The sequence below is a fragment of the Cynocephalus volans genome, chromosome 6 (genome assembly GCF_027409185.1).
Source record: "Cynocephalus volans isolate mCynVol1 chromosome 6, mCynVol1.pri, whole genome shotgun sequence".
NCBI classification, from domain to species: Eukaryota; Metazoa; Chordata; class Mammalia; order Dermoptera; family Cynocephalidae; genus Cynocephalus; species Cynocephalus volans.
The window spans coordinates 118,374,531-118,401,048 of record NC_084465.1 but is presented as its reverse complement, the minus strand read 5'-3'; the positions used below and the strand labels follow the sequence as shown (position 1 = coordinate 118,401,048).

Below are 26,518 nucleotides of genomic sequence, written 5' to 3'. Positions count from 1 at the left end.
CCAGAGGGGTTCCCTATATAAGGCCTCCTTCCCTTGGCACGCTGTTCTACTGCAGTCAGGATTGGAAGAAGGGTGTTAAGGGGCAGAGCTGAGGGAACCCTGGCTTGGAAAGAAAGGCTGTGACCCCAACATTTTGCCCAGATCTGAAGGATAAGTTGGAGATCCCCATGGCATCATAACAAGCTTAATGAGTCCCAAGCCAAACTTGTACTGCCCTCTAAATTTAAAAAACTGTCAAATTCTCACTCATATCATGTGATTCACTAAAAAAATAGTAACCACAAATCATATGAATTTCCTGAATACTGCAAAACAATATTCTAACTAAACATAGTGACCTTAGCGGAGCTGGTATCTGTGCACTTGACTGCACACCCTGATCATCTGATCCAATTGGATGTGTGTCTAGTCTTTCATTCAACCAATATTTTGAGCACCTACTATGTGGACTTGTACCATTCTCAGCACTGGGGGTACATTATCAAACAGACTGACAAGGTCCCTCTACTCATGGACTTTACAATCCAGCACTAACAAATAACTTCAGAATTACATTATTTACTACACAATTCCATTTGTGTGCTATAGAAAAGAATAGGGTGCTGGGGATTAATGACAGGCAGGAGGCCTCTGGGAGGAAGTCAGAGGCCTCCTTGAAGAAGTGATAGTGGAGTTGGCATCTGAAGGCTAAGAAAGAAGTGACTAGGCAAAGGGGGAGAAAAGTGCGTGTACAAGAGTGTTCTAGACAGGGAACAGCATGAACAAAGGCAGGAAGGAACATGCCCGAGCACCTAGGGAAGGCTGTGGCTGGACATCAGAGAATGAGAAGGTGTGGGCGTGGCAGGAATGAGTGGAGTACGGCTGGAAAAGGAGATGGGGTCACATTCTCTAGGCCTTGTGATGGGTCATTTTTTTTTTTCTTTTCAGTTTTTTTTATTGTGGTAAAATACACATAATTTCAAATTTACCACGTTAACCATTTTTAAGCATCTAGTTCAGTGTTATTAAATACATTCATAATGTGGTACAACCATTACCACCACAGTGGTGTGGCCCACTTGACTGGGCCACAGGATGACCCCATAGCTGGTTAAGCATCAGGGTGGGTCTGTCAGGATGTTTCCAGAGGGATTAGCTTTTGAACTGGTGCACTGAGCAAAGCCGATGGTCTGCCCCTGTGTGGGAGGGCCTCATCCAATTCTTTCAGAGCCTGAATACAAAAAAAGGGGGAGGTAAGTTGAATTAACTCTTGACTGTGACATCGATCTTCTCCTTGGAGTTCCTGGTTCTCAGGCCTTCAGACCTGGACTGGAATTTACACCACTGGCTCTCTGGCTCTCAGGCCTTCAAAATATATACCTATTTTCTTGGGTCTCCAGCTTGCAGAAGGCAGATTGTGGGACCTCTCAGCTTCTATAATCGCATGAGCCACCACCTAATAAATCTCTTCCTACATATATATCCTACTGGTTCTGTTACTCTGGAGAAGAACCCTGACTGGTACAGGCCCTAACAGGCTGTGATGAGAAAGCATGGCTTTATCATGACAACAGTCCTCCTCCACACCTCATTTTCCAGTCACCTTTTGCCAGGGCTCTCTGCTTCTGGTATGGCCCTGTTCAAATCTCTCTTCACACAGCTGCCAGAATGACCTTTCAAAAAAACACAAATATGATGTCACTTTTCTGCTAAAAACACTTCAGTGGCTCTGCACCTTCTACCTCATGAAGATCAAGCTCCTTGTCTTCACTAAATGAACCCCCACTTTGTTCAGGCACCCACCACTACCTGACCCAGACACGCACCTCAGGGGAAAGCAGACCCACACCCAGCTCTGGGTCTGGCTCATCTATGAGGACCTTCACTTCCCCAGCAATGATGGGTTCAAAAAGGGGGAAGCCAGGTGGGAGAAGTGTGCTTCGAGAAAAGTTTCACTGCTTTCAGGAGAGAGCCACAGAAAGTTACTCCCTTCCTTATCAGATGTGAAGAAGGAAGTACAGAGTGGCCTGACTGCTTCAGGCTTCCAGTTGTGAGCAGAACCAACCTGAGGCTGCTGTTTATGCTGGGACCAGTAGAGCAGAGAGAGGGAAAGATTCTGGGCCCTCGCTGAGGTCACTCAATGCATAACTAACCAACCCTGGAGCCTGCCTACCCCTGAACTTGCTGTTATGTGGGATAATAAATCTTGTTTGAACTGGTTTGAATCTGGATTTTGTTATTTGCATCAGACAGCACCCTGATACCTTTTATCTGGCAAAGAAGGGCCATTCGGGTCCTTGCCTCTCCCCAGTTTCTCAGCAGCCACTTCTTCTACCTGTCTCCAACTCCTCCCCTTGGCTCTGGTCATACTCCACTGTGTGAAGTTCTTTTTCATCATTCTGCTTGGAATATCCTGCCAACACCCCTCTACCTGGGAAACTACCACTCATCCCTCAGAACCCTGTTCAAAGGTCACTTAGTCTGTAAAGCCCCTGAGAGTCCTGAACAGAATCAAGAAATTTCCCCTCTGGACCCTTCTATCACCCAGAAGGGCTTCGTTTTCTGAGTATGCATTATACTAGCCTCTGGGAAGGTAGGCAATTTTGTCATGCAACAGAAATATTAACTGATGAATAAACAACTTCTAATTTCAGTCCCCACTGAACATACATCTCTCAATATCGCGTAATTCCACCTGTCCCCCCTCTTCACTCCAAAGTCTTTGTCAAAGGTAATTTCTCCCAGATAGCTGGATTCAATGCAAATTATAGGCTATGCACCAGACTGCTAACTATAATTGCAAATCTTGCAAAAGAGATAAGATGACCACGAGTAGATGAAAGTGATACCAGGAAACTTTGGAATCTGGCAGAATTAGACCCATGATGGTTACCTGTGAAGAAACTGATCTGACTGATGAAGCCTTCAAACATTTCTTCATCATGAGATATTTACTTACTCCCCTGCTGTGTATCGATCAGGCAATGTGCCAAACAGCTACAGTTATAACCATGAATAAGACAGACTTCCTGCCAGCCTTAATCTTATATTCCTTTGAGTAAGGTAGACAGTAAACACGTGTAAATACACTATATAATTTCATACAGTAATAAGTACTATGAAGAAAAAATAAAGATAAAGGCAATATGAATGAGATTCTGAATTTGGCTATAAAAATGTAATTTTCTGGAAAGAATGTGCTCTAAACAACATTGAAATATGCTCAGGGGACGGAACTGCACCTCCACTCTCCAGATTGGGCCCCTGTAGACATGATGACATTACCTGGCTCTGTCCCACTGAACACTGTTGACTGGAGCAGGGGTAGACAGCTGACCCAAGCCAGGCCAATCAGATTCTCTCCTGGGAGTTTGAATATGGATTACTGGTTACTTAATGAGTGATGTAGAAGACAGATGATCCAGCGTTAGGGTTGGGGCAGTTGGCCAAGTACAGAGATGAGGAAGAAAGCCAGCCTGCAGAGGGAAGATGAGGAGAGTAGACACGGAGCGACAAATGTTAGAAATTGAGCTGTCTTAGAGGGACAAAAAGTGGCTGCACTGGTCCCAATGGGTTTCCAGGTACAGATTCCAGTCTCTCATGAGGTCCAGTTGGAAGTCCTGCCCTTTGGATCTATGAGAGTCCTAATTCTTCCAATAAGTTCTTATGTGGTTTCGGATAGTCTGAGTCTGTTTCCATGCCTTGCAAGCAAGATCACCGTTTCTAGGAATGAATATAATGGTGAGGATCATAATGATGATGATAATAGCTAAATTTATTAAGTGCCAGGTGATGTCCTAAGAACTTTACATATGTTATCTATCCCAATCCTTACAACTCTGAGACAGGTACAACTCTTATTCCTATTTTATGAATGAGAAACCAAAATACAGAAAAGTCACTCAGTGAGTGAGTAGCAGAATTGGTTTTTGAATCTAGACAGGTGCCTCATGCCCTTACTACTGCACTATCCTCTCAAAAACTCTGGATATTCCAATGGACTAGAGAAATTTTAGAATGTATGAAGTCCCTGTGAACATGCTTGCTGGTCCTGAACAAAACCTCCAATCAAAACATTGATGCTGCTCTCTACACAGCTCATTCCAACTGAGGAAACAGCAGCAGCTTTAACAATTTAGCATTTTTTTAAAAATTGTGGTGAAATACACAAAAGCATAAAATTAGCCATTTTAACCATTTTTAAATGTACAGTTCAATGGTGTTAAATACATTCATACTGTTGTGCAACCCTCACCACCATCCACCTCCATAACTCTTTTCATCTTGTAAAATTGAGACTCTGTATCCATTAAACAATAATTCTTCATTCCCCTCCCCCAGCCCCTGGCAACCACCATTCTACTTTCTGCCTCTATAATTCTGACTATTCTAAGTACTTCCTCTCAGTGGAATCATATAGTATTAGTCCTATTGTGACTAACAGTTCACTCAGCATAAAGTCCTCAAGGTTCATCCATGATGTAGCACATGTCAGAAGCAATTTAGCATTTTGGTTTTTTTTTTGTTTTTTTTTTTGTCTTTTTCATGACCGGCACTCAGCCAGTGAGTGCACTGGCCAGTCCTATATGGGATCCGAACCCGCGGCGGGAGCGTCGCTGCACTCCCAAGCGCAGCACTCTCCTGAGTGCGCCACGGGGCCGGCCCGAATTTAGCATTTTGACCACTTTGTTAAAACATTCACATCCCCTGACTACAAGCCAAAGAGTTTCTTGTAACCCTTTTTAATGTCTTACAGGCAGACGCTCTGATGTGTCTTAGTAGTTAAAAGTTAAGCTTGGACTCTGGATTGTCATAGGCCTGAGTTTAAATACTGACTGCCTCATACTATGACCTCAGAAGTGTTACTTAGCTTTTCAGAGCCTCAGTTTCCCTATCTGTAACACAAAAAGAAAATAATATCACCTCTCTCACATAGTTGTGAAGATTTAAGGAGATGAAAGGTTAAAGTGTTTATCAGATAATCTGAAAATAGAGTGGGTGAAGCTTATGTAAGTACACAATAAATCACAAGTATTGTGGTTTTTTTTCATTAATTAAGTCTTTTTATTTATTTACTTATTTGGTGGCTGGCCGGTATGGGAATCAGAACCCATGACCTTGATGTTTTAAGGCTGTACTCTAACCAACTGAGCTAACTACCCAGCCCTTAAGTATTGTTATTATCGTGTCCCCTTGTATTAGTTTGTTTCTGTAGCTTATGACAGAATACCTGAAACTGGGTAATTTATAAAGAAGCAAAATTTATTTCTTACAGTTTGGGAGGCTGGGAAGTCTATGGTCCAGGGAACACATTTAGTGGGGGCTTTCTTCTTGTTGGGAACTCTACAGAGTGCCATATCACATGACAAGAGAATGGGCTGAGCAAGAGAGCTAACCACATCCCTCACCCTCCTTATAAAGCCATCAGAACCACACCCATGATAACTCATTACTCCATAAATGGACTAATCCATTCATGAGGGCACAGTCCTCAGGATCCAGTCACCTCTCAAAGACCTTACTTTTCAAATACCATAATTGGATTTCCCACCCTCTCAGCAATGTTATAATGGAGGTCATTTCTAATACACAAACCTCTGGGGGGACACGTTTAATCCACAGCACCCCTTCTGTGATCCATATCTGCTGTTTCTGCCATTTCCGCTTCCTCTGGAAAAAGTTTCCTAGTTTTCCTTAGGAACAACTTTTTAGATGCAGGTCTACCTACTCCTGCCTAAGCAATGGCACCATGACCTTGGTTAGCCCAAGCAGACACTTTTGCCTCAGAATCTGAATCTTTAGCTGAGTCATTCAAAACTGAAGGGGAAAATATGAACAGAGAAACAAACAACAATTAGAAAAAACTGTAAAAAAACAAACACAAAAACCAACAGTAGTCTATGTGTCCCCACCAAAGAACTCAGATAGGACTTAGCCTTTAGCTCCCGCTGCCTGGTTCCTATCTTTTTCAAGATCTGGTCCTCTGGCTTTTCCATAGATTCTTTAACTCTTCCATAGTCTCCAGTAAACTTCTTAAGTTAGGCAGAGTTGGTTTCTATCGCCTGCAACAAAATGACTTTAACTAGTGCACTGTTTAAATGAAGACAAAGACTATATGAGACTCAACAAACTATTTAATCCCCTCTCCCTATTCCTCTGGGCAAGAAGCATATTAGTTGCCTATTGCTGGGTAACACATTATCCCAAATCCTTACTATCTCACAGTTCATGTGTGTCTAAAATTCTGGGGCAGCTTTGCTGAGTGGTTCTGGCTCAGGGTCTCCCAGGACTGCAGTCATCTGAACATTTGACAGGGGCTGGAAGATCAGCTTCTAAAATGGATGACTCTCATGGCTCACTATTGGCAGGAGGCCTCAGTTTTTTGTCACATGGACTTGTCCATAGGGCTGCTGAGTGTCCTCACGACCTGGGAGCTGGCAGCCCCCAAAGAAAGGTATTAGAGAAAACACTACAGGAGCCACAATGTATTTTATGACCTACCTTCCAAATTCAAACTCTATCATTTCCTCAACAGCCTACTGCTCACACAGTCAGCCCTATCCAATAAAGGAAGCAACCACAGAGTGTGAATACAAGGAGGGAGGGACGCTGAGGGACATCTTAGAGGCAGGCTGCCATACAGGGGACGCCTAAAAGCCTTGGAGGGTGCTAATATCTAGCCACCATCCTCCTTTCACTTTAGCTATTTCTACTCACCTAAGACCCTAAACAAACATTAATTTCAGAAACCCACAGTGACTTACAAGCAATGGTAGAAGGAAGACGTATATAAAGGAAAAGATGCAAAATAGGCAGGGTGAACCAGGGAGGTGCATGTGCAGAGGAAAGACCACATGAAGACACAGTGAGAAGGCAGCTGTCTGCAGGCCACAAACAGAGGCCTCAGGAAAAACCAAACCTGCTGGCCCCTTGATCTTGGACTTCTAACCTCCAGAACTGTGAGAAAAAAAATAACTTAAGCCACCCAGTTCTGTGGGAATTTGTTACGACAGCCCTAGAAAACCAATACCTGAGCCCAGTAGACTGTCCTGGGAGGCTGACTTTTCTGTGAACTAACTCCCAAACTCCACTGTGTAATGTAGTATCAAAACCAGACATGAGGACTTCCTTTCCAGGCAAGGAGGTGAGATGGGCTGGGCTCCCCTGGCCAACTGCTGAGGATGGGCCTGTCATGGAGCCATAAATGTACTGTGTGCAGCCGCAGATTCTGTTTCCACTCTTAGTTGCATCTGCAAGCTTCCTGATGCGCCCCAGGCCGCCTCCTCCTCTCCTCTGAAAGCAGTTTCCAAGGGTACAGGTTCCTAGGGCCATCTCCACTGCCCTGCACATCCACTGTCTTGCACATCTTCTCCCTAGCTGGAAAGAACCTTCCGGATTCGTTCTTGAACTTCCTTTGGTCCCAAGGACACCATCATCTCAGCTACAGGAGGTCCTTGCTAAGAACAAAAAGAGAAAACATTGCCTTATTGCCCAAAACTGCCCAAGGAACTTATGCTCAGCCCAGTCTGCAGAAGTTATTCCCAGGCCAGCCCCAGCACTGCAGCCTGCATTCCAAGGAGCAGAGCTTGCATTTTATTGGCCTTTAATTTCCATGGATGGGTCCCAGGAGCCTGTTTTTCCCATATTAAGTAAACTATTGATATGTCTGTTATCCCCAATAAACCATAAACTCCATGAAGGCAGGGATCATGTGTATTTTGTTCACTACTGTATCCACTGTCCCTAGCATTGTGCTCACACACAGGAGATATAAAATAAATATCATCTGTTGAAAGACTGAATGAGGGGAGAGATCATATTTGTATCCCCAAAACTGAGCTCCGTGCCTGCCACTAAGTGTTAGTTGAAGGGATAAATGAGGGGCTCCAGAGAACAGTCCAGCCCATCGCCCCGCCTCACCAGCTGTCCACTGAGGGCCACTCGGAGGAGTTTCATGACATTACTGTGCTTGGTGCCTTCCAGACCTTCTGACAGTTTCTTCAGTTCTCCATTCAGCGCATCCTGAGTTAAGCCCGTGCCAGATCTTTCTAGAAGCCTAGAAGAGAGCCAGACTATAAGGGGTCTGCAAGGGCCAATGGCAAGTGGGTGGGAGGGAGAACTTGAGATTACTGGCCAGCTACAATATAAGCAGCACAACCAATGCTCAAGCCTGTTTTGGGGAAGGAGGAAGATATCTACCACCCACTTCCCCCATCCAAGTTGGAGAAGAAAAAACAACCAAGGGACCACATACATAGATAATCCAAGCAAGAAGACATAATATAAGGAACTAAGAGAGTACCATAACAAGAGGATTTACTTCTTGTTACTTGTGTCATGTAATCTCATTGCCTCCGCTTTCTCATCTGTCAAGTGGGAATAATAATAGTATCTGTCCGGCACTGGGCTATGGTGGAGAGGTAAATTTGCAAAGCACCAAGTTCAGCGCCTGAACACATGGTATGTACTCAAAAGTATGAGATTTTCTACCTGAATAAAAAGTTGCAGGGATTTTGTTTGTTTGTGTTAGGTTTTGTTTTTTTGGCGGCTGGCCAGTACAGCAATCCCCCTTGAGCTTGGTGTTCTAACCAACTGAGCTAATTGGCCAGTCTTTTTAAATTAAAAGTTTTTAAAAGTCAGCTAAGATTTATTACATCTAACTGTTCAGAGACATTGCAAGATGATCTAGAAAGAAACTTAGAAATGGGTTAGACATAGGATGGAAGAATGACTATTTTCTGGGAAATTATCTGAAACATAGCTTCAAGATTGGTGGGTGAAAATCTCTTTGGGGTTGTAGCACAGAAGAGCAGAAAGAAAGAAATCAGGAGAACCCAGCTCCAAGAATGGCCTTGCCACCAGCTTGCTACAACCATTCTTTTCTCACAAACTGAAGCGCTTAAGGATCTAAAATCCCATGGGCTGGCAACACCCCGCCCCCGCCCTCCTGCCAGTCTAACTGAGAGAGACTCTCCCAAAAGGTTTGAGTTTCAAGAGAAATTCCCCATTCAGTTAGAGCTGGATTTGCAAAAAATTTGCCCTAGCCCTGATTCTGAGTCAAAGCAAAAGATGGGAATAGACTGGAGGTGAGTATATGCCACAGCAATCTCCCAGTTCCTCTAAGTTTCTATCAGAGATTCCAAACTGGAGACACTGGAGAGGGACTGAACCTGGCGTGGACGATCTATGATGCCAGTTTTGACGCTGTCTGCTCACAACGGGGTCTGGACAACTGCATTCCAAAGGTCGACTCAGTATGCAGTGCTGGGGTTATCAACGACTTGAAGAAACAGCCTTTTAGTGCAGACAGATTTCCTCACTAACTGCCAGTACTTGAGCAACTGAGCTTCAGTTTAAGACAAAACTAACTGTTCTTATCACATCATTGCTACAGTCTAAATGTTGTGTCCTCCTAAAATTTATATGTTGAAATACTAACCTCCAGGGTGATGATATTAGGAGGTGGGGCCTTTGGAAGGTGATTAGTGCCCTTATAAAAGAGACCCCAGAGACAGCCCTCAAACCTTCTGCCACATAAGGACACAGCAAAAAGACATATGAGGACAGGGCCCAGGAACAAGGCCCTCACCAGGCACTCAATCAGCCAGCACTCTGATCTTGAACTTCCAGCCTCCAGAACCATGAGAAATAAATGTCTTATTGTTTAAGCCACCAGTCAATGGTATTTTTTTATAGCAGTTCCAGTGGACTAAGACAATCATTAACTAAGCCACATAGTTACTATTTTATGAAATCAAGGAGATGAAATGCTGAAAATATAAAATGTAATGTGGGAAAAAAACACACTGTCCCTAATGTCACTGTGAGGAAGCAGGCTTCCAAGGAGCTGACAAAGAAAAATGACAGCCCCAGGCAGCCAACAGTGACAGCTCAGGACATTAGAGCTGGCCCAGAGCCTGGCATGGGCACAAAAGGGACTTCTAGTGATCTGGCAGCTTCTGAACATTTGGGTATCAGGTTGCCTGACTTCAGTGGCAGTCCCAGTTTCTCAGAAATCTAATCCCATGGCTGGGATGGGAGTTAAGACATTGGTCCTGGTGAATTAGAATTAATAGCTCCTATGGTGGAATGCCCTAAATTAAGAGAGTATATTATTAATAATAATAGCTCTTGGAAATATATCCTGCAAACATACTTAATAATGTCTATACAAGGTCATTGCAAACATACTTGATAATGTCTATACAAGGTCATTGCAAACATACTTAATAATGTCTATACAAAGTTATTCACTGCAGCATTGTTTGTAACAGCAAAATTTGGAAGTAACCTAAATGTCCACCAATAGGAGATGAGTTAAATACATCACGGTAAAGCAGTATAATGGAGTATGCGTAGCTGTAGAAAAGAATGAGGATGCTGTCTAAGCACTGGACAAATCTAATGATGCATTGTTGAATGAAAAAAAACACCCAAAAGACAGAGAACAGTGATACTATAGCGTACCTTTGTGGTAAAAAGTGAGGAAAATAAGAATTATTCAGATGTAATTAAGAATAGTAGTAACCCCCAGAGGCTTCAGGAGCTGGACAAATGGGTGACAAGAACTAAAAAGATGACTTCCAATGTATACCATTTAAAAAATAATAATTTCTAAGTTTTAAACCAAGGTTTAAAAGGTTTGAATGTATTAATAATCAAAATATTTAATTTAGGGCTGGCTGGTTAGCTCAGTTGGTTAGAGCACAGCCTGGTAACACTAAGGTCATGGGTTTGGATCCCCGCATGGGTCAGCCACCAAAAAACAAAACAAAAAATATATATTATAATATATGGAAGCTTTCTAGGTATCAGACACTGTCCGAACACTTTACAGATTAAAAAAACAATAAAGAATATGGCTAGACATATGATTTTTAGACCCAGCCTGCCTGGGTTTAAATCCCTGTTCTTCCACTTACTAGACATATTATTTTGGAGAAGTTACTTGACCTCCCTGTGCCTTAATTTTCTCATCTGTAAAATGGGGATAATAACATTACTTATTTTATTAAGTTGCTGTGAATTTAAGCACATATGTACTTATACACACCCATGTGTGTATATATATGTATATATATAAAATAGCACATTGTAAGCAAACACACACACACATATACATATATTTTTGGTAGTTGGCTGGTACAGGGGTCTGAATCCTGGACATTGGTGTTATAACACCACGCTCTAACCACCTAAGCTAACTGGCCAGCCCACAAAAACATAAGTATTTGTGATTATTTTCTAATTTCCTCCTCACAGCAAAGCTGGGAGGTAAGTAAAATAAATACCTGTGGATTTTTCTGCATCCATCCCCTTTTCTCCTGATACCAATGTCCCAAATCTCCCTGGGGAATTTTCCATCCCCCCCATTCTCAGCCCATGTGCTCTGGCTGGGGGTCCACTCAGGGTCCAGCATATGACCCAAGCCTAAGCCAATTAGCACTTTACATTCTCCAGGCCTTGGTGACTGGTTCAAAGACAGGAAAACCAGGCCAATAAGGCCCAGTCAGAGTTAATACCAAACTACCTGGGAAGAGGTAATCCCAAAATGCTGCTGGAGTCTGAAGCAGAGGTTCTGCAGTATGGAGTGGCCGAGGCTATATTACAACAGTGGGAGACTGAGAGATGCTGCTAATGATCCCCCAGTATCCTTTCTCCCTTTCTCATGCAGTCATAGAATTTTTAGCCGGCCACATGGCTGCCAAGTTAAAAAACTACATTTTCCAGACTCACCTACAGCTTGGTGTGGCCAGAAGACCTAGTTTTAGCCAGCAGGATATGGGTAGAAATGATATGTATAGCTTTTAAGGTCCTTAAGGGGAAGGAGTGTCCCATCCCCTTCCCCTTTTCCTCCTTTCTCCCCTCAATGAATCATAGACAGTCCTTGAGCCACCATGGACCACGCAGAGACGAGCAAAACCTACAGACGCAGGACCCTTGACACACAGAAAACTGGCCAGCCCCGGACTGCCTCCTGGGAGAAGTGTACTTCAATAGGAGATTGGCACTGTCATTTCTTTGGGGTGGTAGGACTCCTGCCCCTGTCTACCTAATACAGAGCCTCTGCAGAAAGAGGCCAGCATGGTGCAGTGGGGAGCAAAAAGTCAAAGGCACAGAGAGACAAAGTAGATCTTGGTAACACACTGCTGGCCCCTGCATTAAGCTGTGCCTCAAACAACCTTTCTCCTCTGGCCTTTGCAATTACAGAAACAATCATTCCCCCTTGCTTTAGCCATTCTTGGTTGCATTTTCTGCCCTTGTCACTGAAATTTCTGTTACTGTTACAGTATGATTTCTATCTTATAGATGACGAAATGGTGGCTCGAAGAGGTGCAGTAACCTGGCCAAAGTGAAGCCACCTGGGCGAGGCAAGATAATGTGGTGAGTAAGTGGCAGAACAGGAATGCACCCCAGGTCCATGTGAGCCACCGAACTCACTGCCTGTGTCCAGGGAGAACCTGGGTCCTCTAGGTAAGGCCTCCTTACCAAAGAAAGCCAGTGGGCGATCATTCCCCCACTAGCTGTAGGGATGTGCTAGGGGCCCACAGCCATGCCCTGGAGGAAGTGGGGCCGTGGGAGGGAGAGAGAGAGGAGGACATGTGTGGAACCCAGAGCTCAGCTGTGGTACTCACCCCAGCACGTGCTCGGCAATCACGTCCACATTCTCTGAGATGGCGCCAAGCTGCGCTCGCCCCACAGCAGGGCGAGTCCACAGATAGGAGTATGCTGGGGAGACCAAATCCTGCAGATGGCAAATGTGACCCTGGGGAAGAAGGCAGTCACTAGGGACAGGGCTCTGAACACACTGGAAGGGAGCAAGACTGCGGCACCCCCCGGCCCCACACCTGTCTCAGCAGGATGATCCTTTCCACGTAGTCTGTGTTGAGGACACCCCTGTCTTGCAGCTGGCTCCCAAACGCCTCCTCCACGAGGGCCTGCAGCTTCTGTACCAGCTGGCACCTCTGGGTCTCACTGCTCACCAGCCGGCAGAGGTGCAGCCTGCAGAAGTCAAGGGTCCCCTGCTGCTGGTAACCCCAGCCCACCCAAACCCTCTCTCCCCAGGGGAGCAGGTGCAGTTTGAAGAACAACACATCATGTGAGTCCTCCCTCCCACATGCAAAAAGCAGAATTCTTTTTTTTTTTTAAAGATGACCAGTAAGGGGATCTTAACCCTTGACTTGGTGTTCTCAGCACCACGCTCTTCCAAGTGAGCGAACTGGCCATCCCTATATAGGGATCCGAACCCATGGCGTTAAGTGTTATCAGCATCACACTCTCCCAAGTGAGCCACGGGCCGGCCTAAGAAACAGAATTCTCTTTACATTTATAAGAAGAAAGGGACCTAACCAAGGTTACAAAGGAATAGCCTGAGAATCCCAAACAACCTGCCATTGTGCTTTATTTTCAGTGATTTTTTTTTTTTCTTCTTCTTACTGGGGAGCTGGCTAGTAAGGAGATCTGAACTCTTGACCTTGGTGTTATCAGCACCATGCTCTAACCAAGATAACCAGCCAGCCCCCTATTTTCAGTGTTCCTAAAATAGTAGCTAATATTTTAAACTAGGAAGAGATCACATAAAAACAGTGTTCTGGTCAGTTGGTTAGAGCCTGGTGCTGATAACACCAAGGTACACAGTTCGATTCCTGTACTGGCCAGCTGCTCAAAAAAAAAATAGCGTTCTGGCTTCTCTCAAGAAATCAGAAGATGTGGCTGCACAGGGCCCTGGTTTCCCATGGCTTCAACTGCCTAGAGCAGAGCGGAGGCTGCCCGGTTGAGACTGACAGGGGCGCTCCAGTTGGTCAGTCCGGCCTTCCCTTCCCTTCTCTCTTACCTGCTTATTGCTGCAAGCCCAAGTTCACAAAGCAGAACCTGGGCATGTCCACCTCCCACCCTAGCTTGAATTGTGGGGCTTTGGCACAAAAGGAGAGGTCAACAATACGGACTTTTAGGATTTGGAGCAAAGGGTAGGGTTGTTTGAATTAAGTGCTCCTACTTTAAAAGTTTGGGTTTTCTGGTCAGTTCCAATTTTCTCCTTTCCAGAATTCTTCTAACCGCCTTACACCCTCCTTTGGAAGCCATAAGGCCTCTAAGACTGCAACCCTCAAATCAGGCCCTGTTACCTTCAGTCCCTGGCAGGTGTAGAGGGACTACAGAAAGTAGTACAGGGCCGAGAACCATTCTGAGATGCCTGGCCCCTTGTCTCTGGCACAGGAGGCAGGCAGTGAGGTGTGGTGGGCATCTCATGGGCTCTGGAATCAGGCAGGCCTGAGTGTGAAGCCTGCCCTGCCAGGTGTGTGCAGCAAGTTACATAACCATCAGGAGCTCAGGATCCACATGTTAAAATGGGGACAAGTGGGCCTCCTGCACAGGGTGGCTGTGAAGATTCAAAAGATGGACTGTAGGTAAAGCACTGACAGTGACACTGTATTACCAGCACATTCAGGAGCTGCAGACAGGCGGGGGGTCTGCAAACAAGCTTGGGTAGGTCAGAGGGTAGAAGGACGAGACCCTCCGGGAAATTACTTGGAATGCAGACTGGCCAAAAAACATAACAATGATATTTTTTTGAATATTTTTTTTAAAAAGGCATTAAGAGAAATGCATGAAAGTGGTTCTGAAACTGTTTCTAAACATCCTTTTTTTTTTTTTTTTTTTGTCTTTTTGTGACCGGTAAGGGCATCGCAACCCTTGGCGTGGTGTCGCCCGCACCGCGCTCAGCCAGTGAGCTCACTGGCCATTCCTATATAGGATCCGAACCCGCGGCGGGAGCGCCGCTGCGCTCCCAAGCGCTGCACTCTCCCGAGTGCGCCACGGGGCCGGCCCTAGAACATTCTTAGTAGACAGATGAGACAGTAGAAAGAAAAACAAATCAAGAGAACCTCGTGGCCATGCTTGGGATAATGTGGGTAAGGGCCAGGGCCTAAGACACAGTCTGCTACACAAATGTGAAGCACTATGGCTACTGCCACTGCTCCACCAGCACTGCTCCTGCTATGATAACTCCCGTTACCATCCTTACTACTAGTGCCGAAATAATCACGGCAGTGCCTTGATTATAGAGACGTCTAAAGATGACAGCCTCGGCTGCATTAAAACTGTGGGTATCAGTCCTCATGCTCCACCCCCTCCCTGATTCACGTTACGCACAAGTCCACCTCTGTCTTCATTTAGGCTACTTATTGCTCGTTCTATGGGGAGGACCTGAATGGATCACAAAGCACCCTTCCTGTCCTGACTCCACCTCCCCCTGGGATATCACTTTCTCTATGATAAAAAAGCTAGAAGAACAAGCTACATTAAACACATATGTGCATTCACTTTTCGTTTTTGTGGTGGCTGGCTAGTACAGGAACCTGAACATTTGACCTTGGTGTTACATCACCATGCCCTAACCAACTGAGCCAACCGGCCAGCCCCTGTGCATTCACTCTTGAATGCCCCATTCAAGAGATGCCCTCTGTTTACTGTGTGCACTTGGGCTAGTTACTTGACATCTATACATCACGTGTTCCTCATATGTAAGATAGGGCAAAATCCTACAATCAATCTCATAGGTCTGATGGGAGAAGTAAATGAAGTGATATCCCTAAAACACCTGCAGCCAATGGAATTCTCCAGGCTCACACAAGTAAAAACACCAAGGAAAGAGTCTGTCCCCAAAACTGTGTTCGAGAGAAGGCACTAATGAGTCCCTTGCCTCCAGATGCAAACCTGGCTGCTGGCTTTACAACTAATTCCCTTTGACTGAAACGTGTCAACAATTATCTGAATTATAACTATATCCAGAGGTTTCAAAGTGAAGAACTACTTGAAATATCAAATACATGAAATATAAACTAGATGCCATGAGACAGTGCTCATTCACTGTGTTTGCTGGGTGGCAGCTGGGTAGTGATTCTAAAATGAAGATGCCCTTCTCCAGGCTTTGGATGTTAACAGTATCCATGCAAGGGGTGGCCAGGAACATAATGCCATCAATAAAAACAATATCTACCATTTACTGAGCATTTTATATGCGCCAGGGGCTGTGCAAGATATTTTCATGGAACATTTAATTCTTACAACAATCACATAAGATGGGTATCATTATTAGTCCGGTTTTAGAGAAGAGGAAACAAAGGCTCCGAGAGGTTGGGTGTGTGACCACGTACCTGTGATCACACAGCATTAGACACTAGAGCCCGAAGTCAAAATCAGGTATGTGCGATCCTAGAGCCCACTCTACTCTCTGCCAGAGCCCCATCATGAGCAAGAAAGCCCTTTTCTACCAGACAATCTCCCCACTCCCCACTCACCTGTTGAATTCTGGGAGCTTGTCCAGATCCAGCAGGGCTGAGTGACAGGTGATCCGGCTCAGGTCGAACTGTGTTATCAGCTCTGGCAGGGTCCTGCCCATCTGGTTCTCTGCAAGTGAGGGAGACCCAGCCACTCAGCTTCCTCTCTCCGTTCCTCCACACACTTTCAGACACAAGGGATGCTGAGTGAGCAAGCTCTGGGCTCCCCACTCTTCAACCAAAGGGATTCAAATTCTAGCTATACATCAAGGGCTTGAATGAGCTTTCATTTTCAGAAAGGATTCTGTCACTAAGAAAAAAAGGTGTGAAAACGATCAAATCAGGCTAAACCAATCCTCATCACCCTCAAAGGTGTGAGCCGGAGGAATAGTACGCTCATTGCCCTGTTCTACCCCAGAGATTCTGATTCAACTGGTTTTGGGTGGGGTCTGAGCATCAGTACATATTACAAGCCTCCTAGTTGATTCCAAAGTACAGCCAGAGTTAAGAACCGCAGTGCTGGGAGCTGCTTCTCATGAGCAGCATCTTTGTCCCACACAATCAGTGGGCATCATGGTCAGGCACAGGCCTAAAAGGCTATATTCCTTACTAAGCTGTGTGACTTTGGCAACTTACTGAACCTCTCTTAGCCTCACTACCCTCTTACAAATAGTAGGGATAACAAATATCTACCCCTCAAGGATATTTTAAAGGTTAAGTGAAATGAGAGCAGAATAAACAACAAGAAGACTATTAACACTACATTTTCAGAAATCCTTGCCGCAAAGAGTTCAACTTATTTGGTGCTTGCTTCTTCAAGATTTGGGCTCTAAGACTTGGGCCAAGGATAAGGGCTCAGCTTGGAATAAACTAGATTCGTAGTAATACTTGTCACTGCACAATCACAGAATCTGTACAGTTTTGTGCTTACTGTGTGGCGGGCGCTGTGCTGGGTGCCTTACATCATTCATGAGCTCAGTGAATCCTACCTTAACACTATGACGAAGGTACTTATCCCCACTGCACAGATGGGGCAGCTGAGGCTCATAGACTACAAGCTCCTTGAGTGCGGGGATTATGTCTGCCCTGATCATTGTTATAGCACAGTGTCTGACTCAATAAGCACTTGTTCAATAAAAGAATGAACTTGTCCAAGATCATGTGGCTGGTAGGTGACAAAGCTAGGACTGCAGACCAAGTCAACCTTAACCAAAGCCTCTGTTTTATACGGCTATGCTCTCTGCCACTGGGATCACTTGAGGGGGCGGATACCTGCAAACCCCGAGCCACAGTTAGTGATGATGTCGAGCAAGGCATCGGGCAGGAAGCCATCAGCAGCAAAGTGCTCCAGGAAAATGTCTCCTTGCCTCTTGGATAGCTTCCTGCCATCCTTGTTGAGGAGCAGGGGCAGGTGGGCAAAGTGAGGTGGCTGCCAGCCCAGGGCCCGGTAGAGAAGCAGATGCTTGGAGGTGGAGACAAGCCACTCCGAGCCCCGCAGCACATGGCTGATGCCCATATGGTGGTCGTCCACCACGCACGCCAGGTGGTACGTGGGGAAGCCGTCACTCTTTAGGATGACCGGGTCTCCCTCCACACTGGCCACTTCATGCCGATTCCAGCCATAAACCAGGTCCTGGAAGGCTGGTGCCTCCTCCTCCAGACGGAAGCGGATAGCAGGCTTGGGTTCCTTGGCCAGCTTCTGGGCCACCTGCCCCTGGCTCAGGTTCCGGCACCGATTGTCATACCTGTTGGGAAGCAGACAGCATAGTAGCTAAGAATAGCATTGATAAACAGGAGACTTGCCCTTGTCTCTGGTAGCTGCATGACCTTGGTAAGTCATTTACCTCTTCAAGCTATTTCCTCAGTCTGCAATGAGATGATAGTAAGGTAGTTTGTGAAAACTAAGTGACACAATATAGCGTAGTAGACGCTAATGTTTGCCCACCTACCAGCCTTCCCCCTTTCTCCTTGCTAATGAGGAAATGGCAGAATGCTTCATCTGAAGGGGTTGAATCATGACTGGTATAGCCAATCTTGCAATCCCATTGCCCTATGCCAATGACCAGTCCAGGTAGGAATGTAACCTTGTCCTAGTCATTGACACTCAAAGAAAAGTATGCTTAGGGGATATGGGAGAGCCAAGGGTCTGGGAAACATTTTTCTTTCTGAAAGACAGCAAGAGAGCCACAAGAGAAAAATTCCTTTTTTTTTTTTTTTAGTTTTATTTTTTTATTTCTCACCTCGCCCCTCTGTCCTCTTGGGATGTTGTCCTGTGAGGGGAGCATGTTTAGAGCTGCTGCAGCTACTGGCAATTGAGGGAGGGAAGGCAAGGAAATCAGAGACAGGCCAAAACAGAGCCCTGACATCTCCAAGCTGCTGGTCTTACCCTGGAGTCACCCACCTGTATACTTCTGCACAACAAGAAGTTAAATATCTGTGTGGCTTATGCCCTGGTTACTCAAAGTGTGGTCTGTAGACCCCCAGCATCAGCCTCACCTGGAGCTTGTTGACAATGCAGACTCTCAGGCCCCACTGCAGACCTACGAATCATCTGCATGTTAAGTAGATCTCCAAGTGATTCGTCTGCACATTAAAGTATGAGAATCTCTGGTTTGTCACTTTTAACAGGGTATTCCATTATTTGCATCCAAAAGCATCCTGAGTCACAGACGTAAGACTTGTAAACTTAGTCCTTGATGTGGCTAAGTGTTCAATCAATAAATGGCTACACGGATTCCACAATAGGGCTTAATGTAATTTTAAAAAACAATCCTGTCAATGGACAAGCAGATTGTTTTTAATAAAAAAGCAATGCTGCAGTGAATGTCACAGCCTTCTACGAACATCTGAGCCCTTGTCCAAGTAGTTCACTGAAGTGGAACTTAAACGTTAATGATGCTATTGTTGATAGGGGTGTACATTGGCAAAGGACCACCAGGCAGTATGTATCAAAGCTACAAACTGACCCTGCAATTCCACATCTAGGAAGGTGTCTGCCAAGCACACTGTACGTGTGCAAAATGATGTCTGGCAACATTATTCATCACAGCCGGTCAGCTCAGTTGGTTAGTGTGGTATTGTAACAACAAGGTCAACGGTTCAGATCTCCATACCGGCTGGACATACACACACACAAAAGACAAGTAAGTTGTACAACATTCTGTGCACAGTATATTGTGCACTACCACTTGAATACAGACTAAGAAGAAACCATACAGACTTATCAGCATACACACTGAATGTCCCTGGAGGAAACACAAGAAAATTCTAACCCCAGTTGTTCCTGGAGAGCAAAACTGAATGGCCAGAATCAAGACTGGGAGAGAGATCTTTCAATATATTTCTTTCTGGACCTTTTAAATATAGAACACAAGAAAGTTTTACTTACTTTACATGTTATTATCCTGAGATCCATGTATGTGGCAGGCAGCTTTGGCATGGCCCCCAATGATCCCCACTTCCTGATTTCTGCCCTGTGTGTAATCCTTTCCCTGAGTGTGGGCAAGCCATAGTGACTTGTCTAATGAATAGAATGCACCAAAAGTGATGAGATACCACATCCACAATCAGGTGGATCCAGCTTCCACCTGGCTCACTCTCTGGCTCTCTCCCTGGTTCACTGTGAGCAAAGCCAGCTGCCATGTTAAGCTGCCCTACGGAGAGGCCCACGTGGCAAGGAACTGACGTCTCCAGTCAACGTCTAGTAAGGATCTGAGGTCCGCCAATAACCTCATGAGAGAAGACAGAAGCAGACGTTCCCCAGGTCAAGTCTTGAAATAACCGCAGGCCTGGCCAAGACCTTGATTACAGCTTTGGGAGAAACCCTGAGCCCAAGGACCCTGCTAAGCTGTGTACAGACGTCTGATCCACAGAAACTGGGAGGTAATGCAAGTTTTGGGGTAAATTATTATGCAGCAATAGATAAGGAACATACCCAACGCTGGGAAGGCATCTTTGAAGGGCTGGGGCTCTTACCGGGGCGTCTGGTGGTTCCTCAGGGCCTCCTTCTTCAGGAGCTCCAGCCGCTGTGGTGAGCAGAAACAGGGGTAGGCAGCTCCGGTCTTCAGCAGCACTTCTGCGGCCCGGGCATACAGCTCCAGTCGCTGAGACTGCTGGTAGGGCCCTGCAGGACCTCCCCGACGGGGGCTCTCATCGGGAGGGATGCCTGGAACAGGGCAGAGAGACTCACCATCAAACAAAAGTAACTCACGTGCACAACACACTCATTTCCAGGCATTGTTCTAAGCACCTTACACACATATTAAAGCTTTCAAACCTCACAATAATCCAAGAGGTAGGTACTATTACAATTTCCCTTTTATTTTTTGGGGGGGTGGCTGGCCGGTAAAGGGACCCAAACCCTTGACCCTGGTGTTATCAGCACCGTACTCTTCCAAGATGATTTCCCTTTCAGAGATGAAGTTAAAGCACAGAGAGGTTAGCACTCAAGGTCACGCACAGGGACATGGGCTTCATCGCCCATGCTCTTATCTGTACGTTCTCATCTCTCCATCTTCTCCCTGGTGAGGGAGAAACCAGTTCAGGCTTGGGAACAGCTGACGTGGGAGAGAGAAGCATGGTTCAGGGCATAGCCTGTCACTCGCTGTGACAGAGGATCCCAAAGCACTGACAATATGTGAGATCTAGGATGCCGAGCACCATGCAGGATGTTTCATGTCCCACAGCCTCAAAACCACCCTACCAGGCAGGTGCTGTTATTGACCCCCTTGTGTAAAGAGGAAACTGAGGCACAGAAGTGCTTTGTTATGTCACTTGGCCAAGGACAAGGGGCACAACCAGATTCACACCCAGGCTAGTGAGCCCCAGAGACCACGTTCTCACCTGCTCATTGTACTACCTCTTTGCATTATTTAGCCTTTCTAAGCCTCAGTTTCCTCCTCTGAAAAGTGGAGCTAAGGGCTTGCTGGGCAGAGTGATTGTGCCAACTAACACGTTAATGTTTACAAAGCACTGAGCCCCGTGGCTTACCTGTATGTGCTGTAGATTACATATGATCTGTGATAAGCCAAATCCCCAACCGACACCCCATTTCCTCAGATTGTGTAGGATAGAATTAACTTTAAACGAGGGGAGCCAGTTAGCTCGGTTAGAGCTCAGCCTTATAACATCAAGGTCATGTGTTCATATTCCCACACTGGCCAGCCGCAAAAAATAAAAAAAAATAAAAATAAATAAAAATAAAAAATTAACTATTAATGATTCTAGTAGAGAACAAAAGGGACGCAGCAACTGGAGGAAAGCGATTCTACCTTCAAAAAGCTTTCGAATGGGGGCCGGCCTGTGGCTCACTCGGGAGAGTGCGGTGTTGAGAACACCAAGGCCCCGGGTTCGGATCCCATATAGGGATGGCCGGTTGGCTCGCTGGCTGAGCGTGGTGCTGACAAAAAGCTTTCAAATGAATTAGGAAGAAGAGTTCATGATTCACCATTACTCTCAATGTTAACACAAACTCTGGAGGTGGGTTGGCCTGGGTTCAAGCACACCAGCCAGCTCTCAGAGCTTGGGCAAGTCACCTTTCAGGGTCTCCACTTTCTCATTTGTAAAAGAAGGATACAAGTAGTAACTTTCTCATGAGAGTCACCACAAGGCTAGAATGTGATGACATACGTAAGGTGCTCTGCACCTTGCCTGGCACTTGCCAAGCAATTAGAATGTTTTGGCTTAGGTTATTAGTAGTATTATCTAGCTCCCTTTCTCCCAGGGCTTCTGTTTCATCATTTGTCAGAAAAGAGGGTTAGATTAAGTAATTTGGGGGTACCTTTCTAACTTTAAACAAGTCTCTTTAACGTGGTCAGCATCTTGGATTGCCCCAGGAGTTAAGAGTGACTCCCCTAGGAGAACTGAAAACATATGTTCCAACAAAAATGAGCATGCAAATGTTCAGAGCAGTTTTATTCACAATAGCCAAAAAGTGGAGACAACCCAAATGCCCATCCACTGGTGGATGGATAAACAAAATGTGGTATACAATGAGTATCATGTGGTCATAAAAAGGAATGCAGTACTGATACATGCTAGCACACAGATGACCTTTACGTTGAGTAAAAGAAGCCAGTCTCAACAAGGCACATGTTGTATGAGCCCATTCACACGAAACATCCAGGAAAGGCAAATCCACAGAAACAGGAAGTAAATAAGTGGGCACCACCGGTTGCAGGAGGGAGAAATGGGCAGTGACTGCTGATAGGTGTGGGATTTCTTTTTGGGGTGATGAAAATGTTCTAGAATTAGATAACGGTGATGATTACACAACACAGTAATTATCTGTAAATAATACTAAATACTAATAACAGCTGTAAAAATGATACTAAAAACCACTGAATTGTACACTTTGAAATGTACAAAGTACACCCTCAATTAATTTTAGCTATTCCAGCACCTGCAACAGTGTCTGGATCACAGTAAATGATCTTGAATGAATTCCTTTATTCAGTAAACCTCGACTAGGCATTTGCTAAAATCTTCCATAATAGAAGACAGAAATGAACTTGGTTTCTGCCCTTTAGGAACTCAGAGTTTAGTGAATAATTTACCTGAGGTTAGAATACATATCTCAAAACAGTCTCGGTATTTTTCCTTGAGGATCTTAACCTTCATTAGTCATACCTGTCCCTACAGCTAGGCAACTGTTGATGCAGGAAGTGCAAACACAATCCTCCTTGTTCTCCCTAAGCTTAGCTGTCCTCAGGATTAAACTTCCCACAAGAAGATGGACTGAAGTTTTGTTTAGCTCTTACAATAGGGTTTAAAAAAAAAAAAAAAGAGCCCATATTTAACAATGGTAAGTATTCATCAAAAACAATCTGGATTTCTGGCTCCTCTTGGAACTTGGAAGATTGGACACACTGGGCCAGCCTGCCCATGTGGGAACACGGAGCTGGAGCTCAGAGGCACTGCCTCCTTTGGACAAGGTCCAGCTCCTCCTTTTCCCATTTGGCCTGTGTTTCCTGCCTGGCCCCTGTAGAAACTGGACTTGAGATTCTGAGATAAGAACAAGAATCTCAAAACAGTCTTGGAACTTTGCTTCATGGAGCTTCAACATCTTTTCAGATAGCATCTGCCACCCTAGGCATCACAAATGTACCCATTTTTCCAGGAACTCCTCATTCTCCATCCTAGGCCTTCAGGCTCCTTTCCTGCTCTGTGTTCCTTCCTAAGAGAAGGGTCCTTCCCCTGCCAGCCTCACCTGCCCACTCCAGCATGTCCTCAATATTCTCTGCTGCCCCAGGCACAAGGCGGGTCTGATCTGTGTCCTCCAGCCTCAGGATGAAGCTCCCCCGGTGCTTCCTAGCAAAGATGTAGTTGTAGAGGGCAGTGCGGAGGCCACCCAGGTGCATGAAGCCTAGTAGAGGAAGAGAAGAACTCAGACAAGACAGGGAAGATGAGCTCACAGGTCTCAGCTGAGGAGCAGGTAAGCTCTTCTTGTGACAAAATGTCCCAACGAATTTTGAAGACCAAGAAACAGCTCCTCCTGTTCCCATCTCTCCAGCAAGCATCCAGAGCCAGACTGCTATGGAAGAGGGCTGGGTGTAGATTCCATTAGTCCTCATCCTGGAAGTAGAAGACCACCCAGGTTTTGGAGCATGTCATTTTGGAAAAAGGCTCCAACTCTCCCAACTGTACCCACTACTTTTCTGTGATATTTGCTTCAAGGCCAAGTTTCACTCAAAGGAGAAGCAGAGTATTACTCATTGAAGTTATATCATATGGGCATTTAACTTATGTGAATTCAATGACGTGCTCTGGCAAAAAAGATTAATTACAAATGAATTACAAAATTTACTTTTTTGGGTAGTTGGCCACTGTGAGCATCTGGACCCTTGACCTCGGTGTTATCGGCACCATGCTCTGACCAAGCTAGCCAACCAGCCAGCCCAATTTACAAATTTAAAGTACTATGAAATCACATTTGGCATATGCACTGCATGCACTGTAGGTAACTATCCAGGTTGTACGTTTTGAATTTTGTCTACTTGAGATTTTCACTTTAAGCACTGGCTTTAAACAACTAACCAAAAGCAATATTTGATTCCACTGTATTTCTCTTCACCCGAGTTTAAACTCCTAACATTCTACTTTTTCATTATTCCTGATTGAAAACTTAAAACTAACAGTTTTCCCAGGACTGTAACTTTCTCCTTACCCTACCTTCTTTGGACCAGCCTACTGCCCTGAGTCTCCACAATGAGTTCCAGGTACAGGAGGGAGCACAGGATAGGAAAAGCTCTTCTGGGGTCAGGCACACCCTAGTTTAACACTGATTATATGGGTGACCTTTGCCTAGTTATTGCAAGGCCAACATAAAAACCAGTAGAGTTCAGTAGTACTGGGTCCCAGGAGTCTCTAAGACATAAGACAGGGGCCCAGCAGTTGAAAGCAAGTCCTCTTCCATCAGATATACCTGGATCCAAATTCTGCATCCATCATTTACTAGCTGCTACCCCTTGGGAACCCTACTTAACTTTTATAAGTTTCAGTTTCCTATCTGTTGGAGAGATTAAAAACAAAAATAGGAACTTTCCAATTATGGGATTGTTGTGAGGTCTAAATGCTAACAAAAGTACACCCTCAATTACTTTTAGCTATTATGATGATCTATGTTGCTTGATAATTCTCAACAGCTTTTTCTATATGGGCTTTTCCCACAAACAAGCAGGAAGTGAGAATTATAATCATCATAATAGAGAACACTGTTTATTAAGTACCTCTACACATACCAGACCTTGCTATGTGGCTCAGCTGCATTAGCCAAACCTACAAGTCTATTATTAGCCCTGTTTGACAGATGGTAAAACTGAGGCTCAGAGAGGTTAAGTAACTTGTGCAAGTTACACTTCTAGGAAGTGGCAAAAACAGAAATTTGCATTCAGACAATCTCAGGCCTTGGCACTCTACCTAAGTGCTCCTCGAAGCAAAGTGTGCAGTCCAGTGCTGTTCTGCAAACTGTTGGCAGTTTTCAACCAAGTAAGCATAGAAACAGAGTAAACATTTACAAACTTACAGGAATTTGACAGAGTAATTTTGTCTGTTGAACCTAACAAAAAGAACTGGGATTGTATTTTGTATGTTTCCAAAATTTCCATTTTTCTAGTATTTCGTTTATTTATTGATCCACAATTGACTGGGAACTAAAGACCAGTGCTTCCACCACGGATGATTTGAGAAGCACTGCTCTACAAGATGCTGCCTGCCCTGTAACTCGGTGCAGCTGGGATCTTGCCACAAAGATTCTTATCTGCCGACCCTGGGGTTTGGAATGCCAGGCATGCTCGTTGCGGAGAGGGCAAAAGGTAGTCTCGCTGAGAAAAGAATGTTGGGAACTGGTCGGGAGGCCTGACAAGATCTTCAATCAGCCATACAATGGGCCTTTGCCTCCCTCTGGCTTGTTAAGTTCCAACAAGATTTCCTCTACCCAGAAGGTTCCTCCTATAGACTTCACATAGCTGGCTCCTACTCGTCATTTGGTTTTCAGCTTCAGTGTTATCTCCTCAGTAAGACCTTCATGAACATCCTACCAACTCCCAGTCCCCTATCCTGCTTCATTTCTCGCATAGCACATTACATCTGAAGTTACATTTACTTTTACACGTGTTTGTCGGGGACACTAGAATGTAAGCTTCTCAGGGATTCTGACTTTCTCAATGATCACTCTATCCCAGTGCCTAGAACACGATTTATACTCAATACACACTTACTGAATGCATGGTACAGTACAATACAAAGGAATTTCTGACAATGTGAATCATCTAGGCCCCTCGACCTCAGTTTTTGCCTCTGTAGAATGGGGTCGCTCTGCCCACCCAGTCTGACACCACCGGAAGGGAACACTGAGGGGCGGGGACGAGACAGTGGGCCGCGGCCTGCAGCGTCACGTCCGCCGAGGTTACCTGTGGGGCTGGGGGCGAACCGCACTCGCACCGCAGCGCCGGCATCAGTGCCCAGGCTGGCCTCGCGCCGTCCCACGGGACGACTCAAGGCCGCCGGGGGCCTCCCGGGCTGCAGCAGCCTCTTCGTGAGCGCCGCCATGTGGGGTGGGATCGCACACGTGGACTTCTCTAGCGTCACTTCCGGGAACCCCTCCCGGCCAATCCACCTCCGCCACAGCAAGCGCAGCCCCGCCTCTTAAAGTTGCAGTCCTTCTAGCTTGAAAGCCCACGCCCCCTTGGGCGGCTGCGGCCCCAGTCGGCCACTAGGGGGCAGAGCCCCTGGAGCGGGTGATTTTTCGGACCCGCCCCCGCCTC

At 45.5% G+C, this 26,518-nt stretch overlaps 1 protein-coding gene across 1 annotated transcript; it reads right to left on the bottom strand.

The window, feature by feature from the left end:
- Nucleotides 1-5,220: 5,220 nt before the first annotated feature.
- EARS2 (glutamyl-tRNA synthetase 2, mitochondrial) lies at nt 5,221-26,303 on the bottom strand. The gene is made up of 9 exons (XM_063099456.1): nt 26,165-26,303; nt 23,464-23,619; nt 20,232-20,421; nt 17,529-18,001; nt 16,278-16,386; nt 12,828-12,981; nt 12,615-12,745; nt 7,900-8,035; nt 5,221-7,436 (listed from the first exon to the last, which is right to left on the bottom strand). Exons 1-9 carry the CDS (start codon nt 26,301-26,303, stop codon nt 7,353-7,355), a joined length of 1,572 nt encoding a protein of 523 aa, XP_062955526.1. The 3' UTR covers nt 5,221-7,352.
- Nucleotides 26,304-26,518: the final 215 nt, after the last annotated feature.

Excerpts from the sequence above, each read along its gene's own strand:
- EARS2 (XM_063099456.1), bottom strand. The coding sequence starts at position 26,303 with ATGGCGGCGCTCACGAAGAGGCTGCTGCAGCCCGGGAGGCCCCCGGCG. Across the intron at positions 18,002-20,231 it reads AGGAACCACCAGACGCCCCG|GTATGACAATCGGTGCCGGA; the intron begins GTAAGAGCCCCA and ends GCTTCCCAACAG. Across the intron at positions 7,437-7,899 it reads TGGCCCTCAGTGGACAGCTG|CAAGGACCTCCTGTAGCTGA; the intron begins GTGAGGCGGGGC and ends TTTTGTTCTTAG.